At 39.1% G+C, this 17215-nt stretch overlaps 1 protein-coding gene and 1 pseudogene across 4 annotated transcripts in view; one reads left to right on the top strand and one right to left on the bottom strand.

The window, feature by feature from the left end:
* UVRAG (UV radiation resistance associated) overlaps positions 1-17215 on the top strand; it is a 306221-nt gene that overhangs the window by 136847 nt on the left and 152159 nt on the right. For all 3 annotated transcript variants that reach the window (XM_080688155.1, XM_080688156.1, XM_080688157.1), the window contains exon 8: positions 8818-8944. In XM_080688155.1, coding sequence (XP_080544281.1) covers positions 8818-8944 — 127 coding nt within the window. The remainder of the gene's footprint in view (positions 1-8817; positions 8945-17215) is intronic.
* On the bottom strand, positions 4767-6961 carry LOC308257750 (protein FAM204A-like; annotated as a pseudogene). The gene is made up of 2 exons: positions 6720-6961; positions 4767-5102 (listed from the first exon to the last, which is right to left on the bottom strand). The product of its transcript is annotated as a protein FAM204A-like (transcript).

Genomic DNA, 17215 nt, shown 5'->3' with positions numbered 1-17215 from the left:
GGCATGATTACAAATGGGATTATTTTTGAATTTTTGTTTCTCTTTTATTTGCTGTTGCTATATAAGAATACAATTTATTAAACTTCATCTTGTAATCTTCTTATATTAACTTTTTAGTTTTGATATTTATTTTGTAGATTTCTTGGGATTTTCTTTTTTTTTTTTTAAATATATTTTATTGATATTTCACAGAGAGGAAGGGAGAGGGATAGAGAGTTAGAAACATCGATCAGCTGCCTCCTGCACACCTCCCACTGAGGATGTGCCCGCAACCAAGGTACATGCCCTTGACCGGAATCGAACCCGGGACTTTTCAGTCCGCAGGCCGACGCTCTATCCACTGAGCCAAACCGGTTTCGGCAGATTTCTTGGGATTTTCGATGTAAACCATTGCACCTGCAAACTTGGACTGCTTTTTGTGCTTTACTTATTTTTTCTGTCTTATTTCAGTAGCTAAGACATATAGTTATGTTGAATAAAAGTGATAAAAGTGGAAATACTTTCCTTGTTCCTGATTATAGGGGAAGCCATTTCATTCTTTTTCCATTAAATACATATAATGTTAGCAATGTCCTTTATTGGTTTTAGGAAGTTTCCTCTTATTCCAAGTTTCTGAGAGTTTTTATTGTGAATGAATGTTGAATTTTGTCAAATGCTTTTTCTGCATCTATTGAAAAGTGATTTTCTCCATGATTCTGTTATTATAGCGAATTACATTGATTGAATTTCAATTGTTTAATTAACATTGCACTTCTTGAATAAAGCTGAATTAGTTGATATATAATATACTTTTGTATCTTGCCGGATTTGATGTAGTAATAATTTAAGGGTTTTATGTCTATATTTATTAGGAATATTGAAATGCAGTATTTTAAATTACTTTATCAGATTGGTATTAGGATTGTAATAGCCTGGTAAAATTATTGGGGCAGTGTTTCTTTTTCCTATCCATTTTGACTAGAAGCACAAGCCTCTTGGATTTTAAATGTTTTCTAGTACTCTGCTGAAATTTACTATCTTTGTATGCATTATGAGAATATTTTACTTATTCTTACTCAGCATCTTGAAATAGTGGCTTTAAAGTTTTTGTCTGATACTTTGAACATCTGGATCATCTCAGGGTTGGCATATGTTTGTTGTCTTGTCCCTAAGAGAGTAAGTCACATTTTCCTAGCTTGTCATATACTGGGTAATATTGCATAATATCCGAGACATTATGCATATAATCTCGTGGAATCTCTGAATTTTGTTACTTTGCTCTGAAGAATATAGATGCTTTTATTTTAGCAGATAGTTAACTTGGTTAGGCTTAAAGTGCACTCAACATTGGCTCAGATTTTAGTTCACTACTTTTATACTTAGGCACAATAAACATGCATGTTTGCCTCATGTGTTTGGGGTATAGGATTTAGTCAAAGACTCAGATTGAATTTAAGCAGAATTTGGGTGCCTGTTCTTGGCTTCCTTCATTCTGGTTGCCTTGATTGCCTTATCTTTTTCCCTTGGTTCCTGTGACCAGAAAGATAGTTATCTTTCTGCTGGAGTTTGACTGCAACCACCCTCAGGGCAAAGCTACAGAAAAGGGGACACCCAGCCAGTGTGGCTGAGAGGTTGAGCATCGACCTATGAACCAGGAGGTGATGGTTCGATGCCCAGTCAGGGCACATTCCTGGGTGGCGGGCTCAATCCCCAGTGTGGGGAACGCAGGAGGCAGCTGATCAAGGATTCTCTCTCATCATCGATGTTTCTTTAAAAAAATTTTTTTTTAATTGATTTCAAAGAGGAAGGGAAAGGGAGAGAGAGAAACATCACTGATGAGAGAGAATCATTGATTGGCTGCCTCCTGTATGCCCCCTACTGGGAATCAAGCCTGCAACCCCGGCATGTGCCCTTCACCAGAATTGAACCTGGACCCTTCAGTCCACAGGCTGACACTCAAACCAGCTAGGGCTCATCATTGATGCTTCTATCTCTCTCTCTCTCTTCCTTCCTCTCTGAAATCAGTAAAAATATATATATTTTAAAAAGCCACAGAAAAGGGCAAATTCATGCTGCATGTTGATTGCCTGCACCAGGTTCTGAATCTCCTCTGAAATCTGCCTGCCGTTGATTCCCAAACTCTCAAGTGGTAGCTTTTTGTATTTTATCTAGAGTTTATAGCTATTATTTATGGGAAGACCAGTTTGTACTCCTTCTCTTAGAAGCAGAACTCCTGGACATCTTGTTATGGTATACTTGTTGCTTTATCTTCCTAGCTGGACCCGAGTTCGAGTGCCACTGAATTTATGAAATTAATGTATTGGATTAAATATCTAAGGACGTTTCCCCCTTTCTTAGTGGTTGAGTAGGTGTAAGTGCAATAGAAACAACTTAAAAATGACAGAAGCAAATTTGTTGACTTATGGGACAACTGCCAACTTTTTTCAGATTGTCAATTACTTTCAATTTTTGTGGGAAAACTAATATAGTCTTCAAGACCTCTTTACATACTTACAATTTGTAAAGACCTCAAAAACTTATGTTAATTGATAATGTCTAAGTTAATAAAAGATCAATAATATTTCACATTTACTTCTGCAATCTATCTATTGCGATATCACAAATCTTAGACTCTGGAACACTCCACTCTACAGTTAAAAGAAAATGAGAGTGAAAAAGGAGATAATGGCTTAGTATTATGGAAAATATTTTTGATGTCAAAGACTATAAAACAGTCTTAGGACCCTAATTGTTTTCTGGACCATGCTTGGAGAACTTTTGCCTAAGGCTTTTTAGCTCCGATGGGATCTATGAGAACAAAATTGTTTCCTTGAATATATCATTAATCTGTCATTCTGAAATGAATCTTTAATCATGCCCATCACTGTCTCTGTAAAGACCCATATTAGGAATGTGTGTGTTTGCAAAGAGATGATTGTATCTGTGATTTTCAGGTCAGTGTTGTATAAAAATACTAAAATCCAATTAAAAGTGATTCATTGAGATGCACATTTGACATTAACTATACTTGAAGTAAACAGATAAATAGAACACACAAACCCATTAGAAGATACTTATGGAACATTAAGATATTTGAGCATTTGCCTTAGATGCATTAGAAAGGATCAGGACCAGATCCCACTTGGTCAGGGTTTGTTTACTCATCAGAAATTAAAGCCAACAATCCTGGTTTTGAATGACTTGATATATTTTTGTAAGTGGGCCAATTTCTGCACATGGACCATAACACAAACACACTATACACATGCCTTCCTGTATTAGTTTAGTATTTAGATTAACTTGTACCCTCAGTTCTTTGATTTTAGAAAACATATATTAATTGTGTGTGTACCCTGGAGTAGCAGAGCAGATTGGCATATCTCTGTGTTCTCTGAAGAGCTGTTTTTTTCTTATATTTTTCCCCCTGTCCTGGTAGAGTTCAGTTTATATATTTTGTAGAAAAAGTTAAGTTAAGGAAATTGAACATTTATTTCTTTGTGGAAAAAGATTGCTTCCTAAGAATTTACATATTTATTTCCTCAGTGATCTAAAAACACCCTAGGGCTTCCTGATCACATTATTGACAAGAAACAAATTGCTCCTTGATTCTTTTTTCTTTAATGATAAGCCATCTATTTGACTTTTGTCTGTTTTTTACAGTAGGTTGGCAGAGTAAAATGGCTTTTTTCTCCAGTAGACCTAAGCTCTTAGAAAGCAGAAACCATTTCTTATTTATCTAAAAGCACAAGTAGGCATTTCATTAAATGTTTGCTTTGTTCAGGAGAAATTGATTAGGAACATTTCATATTTCATAGAGTTTTCCTGTCAAATAGAATAATGATAATTGGAAATAAGCTTCTCTGCTTATTTTCCTGGCTTGAATGTTTTTAACAGCTCATGCCATCTGTTTAGAATCAGTATTTCAGAGATGAGGAAGAAAGCATTTTGGGTGAGAAATGATAGCTATAAAGTACTTTATATACAACTGCCAAAAGTCATTTTCCATGCCCATTCCTTCAATAAGGCCATACCATTACTCATCTTGCTGAGTGCCCATGATTCCTCATTGTATGTGAATCAAATAAAGATGCTGACTCTATTTTAGTGTTCTCTACCAGCTTATCCCATGGCTTAGTAACCTATTCATTTTATTTAATGAATGGACTTTTTTCCTTTTATAGTTTAATTGGTATATATCTTAGGACAGAGACAAGAGTTTATTAGGTGCAGCCAAATTGCTATTTTGGTAAGATTTATGTCATGGAAAATCAAGGAAGGTATATTATTGACACTATTGACAAACACCAGGAGAAAAGGGCACATCCATTTAAAATGCAGTACTTGCATATGAATGCAAATATGTGTAAGCACATATATATTCATTGTGGGGGTAGGATATCAGATTTTATCTGGAGGCAAATTCTGGCAGGGTATCTAGATTAAAAGGGAGTCTGAATAAAGTTCAAACCTTGGTTTTATAGGTTTAAGTGGGAAGTATTTTTATGGAAAGATAGTTAACAAACTTATTTAGCAAAATTAATTGTGTCTCTTGTAGATGTGTCCAAGATTTGTTTTATTAAATGAACATTCAGTAAAGTTGACTTTTTTGGAAGTATAGTTCCATAACTTAAAAAAAAAAACCACTTTATTATTTAGAGTTGTTTTAGGTTTACAGAAAAATTGTGCAGAAAGTACGGAAAATTTCCATTTCTCCTCTTCTCCCCTACTCCCAACCTCTCCCCACCAATTTCTTTGTTATTAATATCTTACATTAGCCGGTACATTTGTTACAATTGTTCAATCATATTAAGGCAGGCAATCTCTTTGGCAATTTTTACACCAAGCTCTTGGGTAGCTAGTTGCTTGATGAGTTCTTCAGCCTCCTTAAGATTCTACTTTTCCACAGCTTGGTTTATGCTTCTCAATTTTTTTTTTAAATTTATAACAGGAGGTTCAAACTTGTCATTGACTCCAAAATACTGAGTAAATTCCTTCCATTGAGTTTCACTTGAAAACTGTTCACAATGAGATTCTTCTTCATTCTTCAATTTACCTTTTCTGGAGCATTTTTTTTTTTTCCTTCTGAATCTTAAAGTTTTCTGTTCAGAGTGTTTATTATGTAACTAGAGGCCGGGTGCACGAAATTCGTGCATGGGGAGGGGTGTGTCCCTCAGCCCAGCCTACACCCTCTCCAATATGGGACCCCTCGAGGGATGTCCTACTGCCCGTTTAGGCCCGATCCCGGTAGGATCGGGCCTAAACGGGCAGTCGGACATCCCTCTCACAATCCAGGACTGCTGGCTCCCAACTGCTCGCCTGCCTGCCTTCCTGATTGCCCCTAACCACTTCTGCCTGCCAGCCTGATCACCCCCTAACCACTCCCCTGCCAGCCTGATTGATGCCTAACTGCTCCCCTGCCAGCCTGATTGCCCCTAACTGCCCTTCCCTGCAGGCCTGGTCACCCCTAACTGCCCTCCCCTGCAGGCCTGGTCACCCCTAACTGCCCTCCCTTGCAGTCCTGGTCCCCCCCAACTGCCCTCCCCTGCAGGCCTGGTCCCCCCCCCCCCCAACTGCTCTCCCCTGCAGGCCTGGGTCCCCCCCCCCCCAATTGCCCTTCCCTGCAGGCCTGGTCGCCCCCAACTTCCATCCTCTGCAGGCCTGGTCCCCCCAAACTGCCCTCCCCTGCAGGCTTGATCTCCCCCAACTGCCCTCCCTTGCAGGCCTGGTCCCTCCCAACTGCCTTCCCCTGGTGGCCTGATTGCCCACAACTGCTTTCCTTGCAGTCCTGGTCCCCCCCAACTGCCCTCCCCTGCAGTCCTGGTCCCCCCCGCCAACTGCTCTCCCCTGCAGGCCTGGTCGCCCCCAACTTCCCTCCTCTGCAGGCCTGGTCCCTCCCAACTGCCCTCCCCTGGTGGCCTGATTGCCCACAACTGCCCTCCTTGCAGGCCTGGTCCCTCCCCACTGCCCTCCCCTGCTGGTCATCTTGTGGCGGCCATCTTGTGTCCACATGGGGACAGGATCTTTGTCCACATAGGGGAAGCCATCTTGTGTGTTGGAGTGATGGTCAATTTGCATATTACTCTTTTATTAGATAGGATAGAGGCCTGGTGCACAGGTGGGGGCTGGCTGGTTTGCCCTGAAGGGTATCCAGATCAGGGTGGGGGTTCCCTTGGGGCTTAGGGTGGCCTGGGCGAGGGGCCTGTGGTGGTTTGCAGGCCGGCCACGCCCCCCGGTGACCCAAGAGGAGGCCCTGGGATCTGGGATTTATTTATCTTCTATAATTGAAACTTTGTAGCCTTGAGCAGAGCCAAGCCTCCTGCTTGCTCCGTTGCTGCAGCCATTTTTGTTGAGATTTATTTATCTTCTGTAATTGAAACTTTGTAGCCTAAAGTGGAGTCCAAGGCAGGCCAGTGCTGCAGAAGCTTGGCTTCCTCCATCGCCGGGGGCAACTCAAGCCTCCTGCTCTCTCCAGCTCTGTGGCTGCCGCCATTTTCGTTGGGATTTATTTATCTTCTATAATTTAAACTTTGTAGCCTTGAGTGGAGGCCTGGGCCGCCAGGGTGTGCAGAAAGCTTGGCTTCCTCCATTGCCAGGGAAACCCAAGCCTCCTGCTCACTCCATGGCCGCAGCCATCTTGGTTGGGTTAATTTGCATACTCTCTCCTAATTGGCTGGTGGGCGTGGCTTGTAGGTGTAATGTAGTGATGGTTAATTTGCATATTACTCTTTTATTAGATAGGATTCTTGAAATTTATTCCACATATGTAAGGGAATTCTACAAGGACACTCTTCATATGCATTTACATTTACCTTTCTTTATTTTATGGTCCATCTGTAGGGAAATACGAGATAGCTGTTTCTGTAATAGTCCCATCTTTATCTTCCTGGAAATGAAGTTCGGGGTTCTCTAATTTGTCTTAATCTTCAGAATTATACTCAGTATCATTTTCATTTAGGCCAGGCAGTAGCTGCCCACTCCACATCTTTTTTTAGGTCAGGAGCCAGCCACCTTGCAGCCATTTTAAGTGCTGGGCATAAGTTTTAATTTTAACGAAGTCCAACTTATCAGTTTTTTCTTTTATGGATCATACATTTGGTATCCTATATAATAAAAGGCTAATATGCAAATCGACTGAATGGCGGAACGACCAGTCACTATTACGCACACTGACCACCAGGGGGCAGACACTCAATGCAGCAACTACCCCCTGGTGGTCAGTGCACTCCTACAGGGGCAACGCTGCTTAGCCAGAAGCCGGGCTCATGGCTGGTGAATGCAGCGGCGGTGGCAGGAGCCTCTCCCGCCTCCATGGCAATGCTAAGGATGTTCAACTGCTGGCCTAGGCACGCTCTCCACGGGGAGCGGGCCTAAGCTGTCAGTCAGACATCCCCTGAGGGCTCCTGGGCTATGAGAGGGTGCAGGCTGGGCTGAGGGACCCTCCTCCCCCAGGCCTCTAGTCTATATTATAAAAGGCCTATGGCCCTAATGCCATAATGACCAAAGACCACGCGGGTAGGTGGTGCGGCAAGGCGCGGGTGGGGCTGCGAGTGCGACGGGGTGTGCACAGGTGGGTGGGGCTGCATGATTTTGCACCCTGGGCTTCTAGTTATAAGTCTCTGGATCTTATTTAAGCCTCTGTTTTACCTGGCTTCCTCTGATACCTCTCTCTCTGGTAGGAGAAGGGAAAGGTGGCATCTCATTACTGCCAGGTAGGTGTAGAAGTCCAGGTTCCCAAACTGCTTCCATTGACATCCAGCTAGGGTGTGTGTGTGTGTGTGAGTGTGTGTGTGTGTGCGCGCGCGCGCGCTCATTACTGCTAGCCAGCAGTTGGAGTTACAGCTCTCCACTAGACCTCCACTGATATTTACCTGGCTGGGAGGAGTAGGAGTAGGAATAGGAGTGCTTTGATTGCCCACACATGGCTTCCACTGATATCATGGGGATAGGGTGGCCTATTTGTGTTCCATAGTAGTGAAATTTCTGACTCACAACTAGGTCTTCTCTGATACAACCCAGGAGGGACAGAGAGGGTGATATTATGACTTCTGCAAGTCCAGGCTCTGCCTGTGGTGTCCACTGACACTGTAAGGGGCTTGGTTGGTTACTGCCTGGAAGGGATAAAAGTCTCAGGTCTGAATCTGCAAGATATTAGAGCATCTTGGTTCAGTTTGGCAAGGATGGAAATCTACTCTTTGTTTTTTTTGGATTTGCCTGTTCTGGACTTTTCATATCAATGGAGTCTGTGGCATTTTTAAACTGGTGTCTTTCACTTAGCATAATGTTTTCAATGTTGTTGCATATATCAGTACTTTATTTCTTTTTATTGCCAAATAATATTCCATTGCATGGATGTGCCACATTTTATTTCTCTATCAGTGATGAACATTTGGATTAATTACTCTGTGGTGGTTATAAGTAATGCTGCTATGAACATTCATATTCAGGTTTCTGTGTGGATATGTTTTCAATTCTCTTGGGTATACATACCTAGAAGTGGGATTGCTGTGTTTAACATTTTGAGAACTCCCACTTCTTTTCTGTTATTCATTTTTGTCTTTCTGTGTTGTGATGTTAAGAAAGGGTTGTGAGGTATTTTGTAGTGTCTTTTGGATTCTTAGAAAGAACTGTCCCCAGACTTTAGATTTATTTATTTTCTTTTTCTTACATCTGTACTCCATTCATTAAAATTATGGGTTATAATTAAGTTATTCAACAGATAAGTTAGATGAGTATTAAAGTGCTCTAAACCATTATTTATTTTGAAACATTATGAATGTATAACTATTCATAGCCATGACTTTTATATTAATAAATTTTTCTGTGCTTTTAATTATTTAGAAAAAAGAAAGTGAGTGCCTGCAATTAAATATTTTGGTGCTTCGAAATGAACTGGAAAGACAAAAGAAAGCTTTGGGACGGGAGATGGCATTACTGCATAAGCAACAAATTGCTTTACAGGACAAAGGTAAGTAAAAACACCTTGCAGATCATCTAACCTCCACATTTACACTTTCCTTTCTTCATAGGCGCAAATAGTCATCTTTGTATAAATATGCTGATATAACTTAAAAATTTTTTTAAGTATTTTGAAGATTAATACAGAAAAATATACAAATGTATACACACACACACTGTATTTCAAAGTGAAAACACCTGTGTAAGCAGAATCTTCATCAAGAACAGCATAGGAAGCCAAAACCGGTTTGGCTTAGTGGATAGAGCGTCAGCCTGCGGACTGAAAGGTCCCAGGTTCGATTCCGGTCAAGGGCATGTACCTTGGTTGCGGGCACATCCCCAGTGCGGGGTGTGCAGGAGGCAGCTGGTCGATGTTTCTCTCTCATCGATGTTTCTGACTCTCTATCCCTCTCCCTTCCTCTCTGTAAAATATCAATAAAATATATTTAAAAAAAAAAAAAAAAAAAAGAACAGCATAGGAAGACCTCAGAATCTCAGAAGCTTCCTGATGCTCCCTTCAATTCCGTACATCTCAGCCAGACTAACTGCCACCTTGACTTACTATACCAAACATTGATTTTGCCTAATTTTGAACTTTACACAAATAGAATCACATAATATGTACATTTTATGTACTGGATTTACTTCAACATTTGTTTGTAAAATTCATTTCTACCTCATGTAATACAGTCTTAGTTTTTTCTTACTGTCAGTAGTATTCCATTCTATGAATATGAATTTATTCTTGTTTTTGGCATTTTAGTAATTTCTAGGTTAGGACTATTACAGATATTACTTCCATGAATGTTATAGTACATGTTTCTTAATGAAGGTTTTTTGGTTTGTTTTTGTTTTTGCATTTCTGTTGGATATAAACCTAGGAGCAAGCTTTCTAAAGTGGTTGTGACAGTTTATCTCCTTTTAGTCCATCAGTGTATTGTCCTATATCCTTGTCTCTTGTCCTATATCCTTGTCAGCATTTGGTACTCTCTGTCTTTTGCATTTTAGCCTTTCTGGTGGATATGTTGTAGTATCTCCTTGCAGTTTTAATTTTGATTTCCCTACAGACTAATGAAGTTGAACATTATTTCATATGTTTCTTGCTGATTGAGATCCACTTGTTTGTAAAGCACCTGTGAAGCCTTTTGCCCATTTTTTTTTTTTTTTTTTTAGTGGTTGATAATTTTTTTGATACGAGTTCTTGATATATAATGGATATGGGTTCTTTGTTTGAAATATGCATTAAACATATATTCTTACATTCTGTGGCTTGTTAGTTCATTTTTTAATGACTAGAGTCCCGGTGCACGAAATTCGTGCATGGGGAGGGGTGTGTCCCTCAGCCCAGCCTACACCCTCTCCAATATGGGACCCCTCGAGGGATGTCCTACTGCCCATTTAGGCCCGATCCTACCGGGATCGGGCCTAAATGGGCAGTAGGACATCTCTCTCACAATCCAGGACTGCTGACTCCCAACTGCTTGCCTGCCTGCCTTCCTGATTGCCCCTAACCGCTTTTGCCTGCCAGCCGGATCACCCCCTAACCACTCCCCTACCAGCCTGATTGATGCCTAACTGCTCCCCTGCCAGCCTGATTGCCCCTAACTGCCCTCCCCTGCAGGCCTGGTCACCCCTAACTGCCCTTCTCTGCAGGCTTGATCGCCTCCAACTGTCCTCCCTTGCAGGCCTGGTACCTCCCAACTGCCCTCCCCTGGTGGCCTGATTGCCCACAACTGCCCTCCCTTGCAGGCCTGGTCCCTCCCAACTGCCCTTCCCTGTTGGCCATCTTGTGGTGGCCATCTTGTGTCCACATGGGGGCAGCCATCTTGTGTGTTGGAGTGATGGTCAATTTGCATATTACTCTTTTATTAGATAGGATACCTTTACGTGAACTAAAGTTCCATTTTATCAGCCTTTTTTTTTAACTTAAGGCTTTTTTTTTTTTTACCAATTTAGGAAATATTTGTCTAGTTTAATGTCACAAAGATCTTCCTCTGTGTTTTCTCTTAAGTGATTTACTATTGTACTTTTTACATGTATATCTATAACTCATCAGGGATTGATTTTTTGTGTATGATGTAAGGTAAGAGTCAAGATTCATTTTTTTCATATAGTCACCACTTATTGAAAACCATCTGTTCTCCATTGCACTGCAGTTTCACTTTTATCATAAACCAGGTGACCATATACTGGTATGTCTAGTACAGGACCCTCTGTTCTAGTGCATTGACCTATTTTCCTATTCTTTTGCCATTATCTCAGTGTTTTCATTTCTCTCAAGTTATAATTGATCTTGCTATCAAAGTTCTTCTGCTTAGTTGTTCTTCAAGATCACCTTCCTTATTCTTGTCCTTTTGCATTTTCATATGAATGTCTGCACAGAAAAGAAAATCTTGCTAAGATTTTCCGTAGGACTACATTTAATATATTTACCAATACAATTGGGGGATTATATATGATTTACACAGAGTCTTCTAAAACCAGAAAATGGTATATGCCTTTATTAGATCTTCTTTGTGAAACACTGAAATTAACTAACTTTGGTATATGGATGTTTCCCATGATTTATTGAATTTATTTGTTTTTTTGATGTTTTATGATACTATTGTAAACATCTTTAAAGTTTACTTTTTACTTGCTGCTGATATTTAGAAATACAACTGATTTTTTCAGTGGTAATTATTTTTATTATATATGCAAAGAAAAATTCCCCAAAAGTCTTAGGGACAAATTAACAGTTGCTAATGTTAGGGTAATGGCCCTGCAGCTGCAGCATTCACTGTGGTTATTTATATATTTACATTGTAAGTCAATTATATTTATAATTAAATCTAGTATTTAATGAATCTTGAGCCAAGTTAAAATATTTTAAAAGCAATTGAGTCCCTGATATTGATAACATGAAGGAGAAAAATGTATTTTTCACTTGCTTTTGCAGCATTGATGTAGTGTGTTTGCTAGCCAGGAGTGAAATGGTTTGCTAATATGAATATTACTAGTAACTTCTTACATAGTAAGACTGCTCTTTGGCACTTGGTGCTTATCTAGGCACTTGGTTCTTAGCCCAAGAGCTCAGTGAGGATACCAAGTCAATAATACATGATATTTAATCTTTGCTACTGATTTTTCTGAATGACCATAAAGGAATTACTTAACTACTGCATCTTTATACACATCTGTGCAGTAAGGATAGCAGCTCATAACAGTGCCATAGGGATTAATTTGTGTAAACATTTGGAAGAAACCAGGTGCCTGATATGTATTTTATGTTTTTGTTTATAAAATTCATTTCAGCAGGATGATTTATTGGAAAGAGCAAAAAAGATAATTTTTATCCATGCTGCTGAGTGGCCACATTACTTTGAGGGGCCTTGTTACTCCATACCCATAAGTTTCTCATTCCCATACCTCAAAGGCAGTGGTTCACAACTTGTGGTCTACAGCAACTTCCAGCTGGGTCATGAGCTGAACTTTTTAATATTAATGTTTATTAATGTATATATTTTCATTTCTGGCAGATATTAGTAGTTTAACTTATGACATTTAATAAAAAACAGATTTCCCTTCATTAGTATTCCAAGCTGGATAACCTTTACATTAAATAATTATATGTTAGTTACAGGGTCTTTTGCCCTAACTTAACCCCCAAATCTTTGGGAAGCCACAACACTTTATCTAAATTAGTTTGCTTGAAATTTGGTTTAGAAAATGGTAAGAAACATTGGTCTTGAGGAAATGTATTTAGTAAAACCTAAATACATTTTATAAATGTTGATAAAATTCAAGAACTGAGGATAATGGTGCCTGGGGAGTGATATTAACTTTTCAAAATCAGAATTCTCTAATCATTGTAGGAAGAAGCTATTTTTTAATGCAATTAGTTTTTTAATAGTAACAATTACATATGTAGTTCTTTATACTTAGACAGTACTTGTACAAAGATTACCATATTTGATCCTTAAAGCAATCCTGAAAGCTAAGTGTGGCAAATATTGTTACTTTCATTTTATATATGAGATTCTGAGATGGTAAGTGACTTGGCCAGCTACAGACAGACAGTTGGAAACCAAGTTGAGATGTAGATCCAGATTTTTGTCCCCAAATTCTGTGCTTTTCTCACTGTTCCATACTATTTAAAGCCTTGCAGAATACATATATTTGAATCCTACATAAATCCTATGAAACAGATAACTTTTATCAAGATCCATTATGTAATATGCCAGATATTTCACTTACAGGATATCATTTTGTTCTTAAGACAGCCCTAGAGATCATAACTTTTACCCCTTTTTTCCTGGGGTAAAGAACTAGGACTCAGAGACATTTCCTAAGGTCACACAAATAAATAACACGTCCAAATTCAGATTTAGATTTCTTTGATTCCAAAGTTTATCTTGTTTCTACTAAGCATAATATCATTATTCCTTTCTCTAGTATGTGTCAAGCAAATAAACTGACTGGTGGTTTGCTAGTTTTCCATTTGGTCTGTGGACTAACAGATGGAGAATTTGGTTCTGTTGTGTTCCTTTTTATTACAGGATGGGTGAAATGAGTTTCCCAATGATTTTTTTGATTTGGTCTTATCTTAATCAAGAGATTGGAATTAAAGACCTGTTCTCTCAGTCTGTCTTTAGACAAGTCATTCAACTTTTTTGGATATATTTCCTTTTTACAAACAAACCAAACAAAATTTTGAAATAGTCAAGATTTCTTATAGCTCTGAGATTCTACTTGTCTCAGGAGGATAGGGGCAGAAAAGATGAGGATTTGTTCACCTTTTTTATGAATGCTTTAGTTTTCAAAGTAAGATTCTCTGACCCAAGTATGTCTAATGATGTCATTTGTTCACTGGAAAGACATTTGATGGACCCACCTCTTGGGATTCTGTAACTAGCTATATTCAACTTCTATTTTACAGATTCTTTAATTCGTTTTGGTAAGCAAGCACAAATACATTGTTTTAGTGACATTGTGTGTAAAAGATATAAGATTTCATTGCTCAGATTTGGAAAAAAGCAGTTCTTCTTGGCAATTCCAGGGTATGAAAAATTTAGATTTTTTATCACCAAAATAAGAAATGTTTTATATTACTTTCCCAGCACTTACGATTTCTTTTTGTCATTTTATAATAAAGTTTAGTAATAAGGTGAACTATATATCTAGTTTGTTCTATTTAATTAGATTTTGACTTGGTCAACAACTTAGTCTGTTCTTTTAGCCTGCATCTCAAATAAAAGAAGACTCATATAATATATTTAAATCAGTACTTAAAGTTTCTGTCAAAGGTCCCCTAGATTGTTATTTGAAGTTGTAAAGATATTTTATTAAGTATTATGTAATAATTTTCTTCTTTTATGTCATAAGGTCACAAATTGAAAAATTACACCTCACAAATTTTATAATTCATTTATTTGAAATGATGGTAACATTTAAATTTATTAGTCTCTGTGTGTGTTCTGATGTTTTTAGAGCCATCTGACAGAAATTCCTAAACAGACTTCCTTAAAAATTATTAATATCTGCCTTTCAAAAATTTTTGAACCTGGGGACAATTTTCTCCTGGAATTTATGCTATTCAAGATTATTTACTTTCAGCTATTGGTATTGTATGCAGCTTGTGAAAGTCAGTAAAAGCCAGACAATTTGGTGGTTGTGAGAATAAATGTGGGTCTTAAGTAAACCTCAGATTTTCTTCTGAGAATGATGCATTTTTCATATATTTGTAATGATTTATTCTAGTAATGATTGATTGGATTGTAAGAAGTTTGTAATTATTTATTCCAGTAATGACTTGATTGGATTATAGGGAAGTCAAACTATCATATTTTAATCTCCCCCCTTTGCAGTGCAAAGTATAAATGTGTAGAAATAAGTCACCTAACAAAATTTTACTTTGGTTTATTATGATTTTTTTTCTCTTCTTACTCCCAAAACACATTAGAAATGGCATTTACCAAAAACACATTTACAATTAGATGGTTCAACACAGGAGTAAAAGAGATCATTAGGCATGAAAAGGAAATGGGAAGAGCACTGAGTATGTGTGAATGTGTACATGTGCCTTCATCAGTTCTTTTATTCGTCATTTATGGGACACATACAAACAACCAGCACTCTGTAAGATGTTAGAAACAGAACAACAGGTGTGCTTTAATATATGACAAAGATATGTTGAAGGTGCTATAGGGACACAGAAGATGAGCATCTGAAAATCAGAATACCCAGTATAGGAAGTGATGCGGGCTAAGTCTAGAAGAGTAACTAGTAGATAGCTAGATAGGGGGAAAAGGTAAGACTTTCCAGGTAGAAGGAACAGTTTATACAGAGGCATGGAAATAGATTAGAGAATTGCAGGTAATTCCAGTAAGGCTTCAACTAAGGATACATTTGAGTTAAGGTTCACAGGAGAGTCCAGAGAGGTAAAGAATGACCTAATTATAAAGCAAGTTTATGCTGGAAGGTTTGAAGATCTATACTAATAAAGAGCTAATATGCTAATTGTCAGGACGCCGTAACAGGTAACGACCAAGTCATTAGCATATTAGCTAGGGCATTGCTCCAGAGATGGGGCAGAAGCGGGGAGTCGCCCGGAGGAGGTGGGACCATCCCCTGCTGGGGAGGGCAGGGGTGAGAGCCCATAACAACCCCCTCATCAGTCCTTCGCCACCCACCGCTCACACTCTGAGTGCCCTGTGGCCCACCCGCCAGGGGAAGGAGCACAGCACAGCAGGTGGTAGTCTTCCGTGCTCTCCTCTGGCACCATGACGGGGTGGAGCCGCTGCATTGCTCCGGAGACGGGGCGGAAGCAGGGAGGCGCCCAGAGAAGGCGGGACCAGCCGAGGCAACTTGAGGGACTAAGGGCAGGGCTTGAAGCTGCCAGAGAAGGCCAGAGAGTTTGGGTGCTGGGCCAGGCACGCTGGAGCTCTGTATGGACAGGTTTGGTGTCAAGGCAGGGCTGCAGGTGGGTTGGCGGTGCCGCGCGATTTTGCACACTGGGTTCCTAGTGTTGAAATAACTTAAGCAAATTTTCAAAGACAAAAAATAGATAGGACTGTCTTGATCACAATAAAAATGGAAATTAGATATATATTTTAGGAAGTTCTCTTTGAGGAGTTGAGGATAGAGAATTGCCATTTAGGAAGGTATTATAGTAATCTAACAATACATAATTAAAATATAAACAGATTGGAAATGTAAAGGGAGGCTGGAGGTATAGGTCCAAAAGATATTTAGATGGTAGACTCTACTGTTAATGGCTTAGTAGATTTGAGGAGAGAGGGGGAGAGAGGGTTTGGGATAGTTTCTGATTTCTGGTTTGGACAACTGTTCACCAAGACAAATACTGGAGGATAAGCAGATGTTGGGGTAAAGAGAGAAAAGGGAAGAGTTAAGACTTCCGGTTTTGGATACTTACTTAGTGGATAAGATAGTCAATAAGAAGCCAACGGATAAATTAAATATCAGATTGTGGCAAGTACTAGAAACAAGCTGCAGTGATAGAATGTAACTGTGGGAGACCATCTTTACAGAGATTTCTCAGAAAAGGTTTGCTTGAGGAGCGCAGTTTTAAAAAATAAGAATTTCTGGAGTACCAATGGAGGGAACCTAAGTAAAAAGGCTTGGACATAGGAAGGGCCTGAACTCTAGAATAGGAAAGAGGCCACTGTACCTAGAACATAATTTGTTAGGAAAAAAGTAGTATGAGATGGGTTGTGATGAGAAGGAATTTAACATATAAATGAAGAGGATTGACTTTTCTTTTTTTAAAAATCTTTATTGTTGAAAGTATTACATAGGTTCTCTTCCCCTCCGCCCCCTGCCCCATTAATCTTCCAGCCCACTCCCATCTGATAATTGACTTTTCCATTGAATAGGAAGAGAAGGCTAAGAAAATGGCATAGGTGCAGGTGAGTTTACATATTAGGTAGTGAGTAGGACTGTGAAAGAGTCCTATTGTGTCAGGGTAGTATGAGGTAAGATAATTATGTATTGGATTTAGGGGAAGTTCAAGGAGTTGGGGTAATGTATGGAGTAGTCATCTCCAAGAGTGGGAAAGCAAACTCATGAGGAAATTGTAGAATTGCTGGACAGTGTGCCTATTTGTGTTTTGGGGTTATTATTTTTAAAGTAAAATCAGGCCAGTTACATAATTTTCTCTGCTCACTTGGAGCTTCATGGGGGAAGGTTGAGATGCAATTATTGAATAAAAGTGAAATTATCCCCATTTTCTAGATGAGGAAAATGAAGTTCAGGGAAGTTGAGACTTATCTACAGTCCTTAA

The sequence above is a fragment of the Plecotus auritus genome (assembly GCF_963455305.1).
Source record: "Plecotus auritus genome assembly, chromosome: 9".
Taxonomy (NCBI): Eukaryota; Metazoa; Chordata; class Mammalia; order Chiroptera; family Vespertilionidae; genus Plecotus; species Plecotus auritus.
This window is presented reverse-complemented; position numbering and strand designations above follow the sequence as displayed.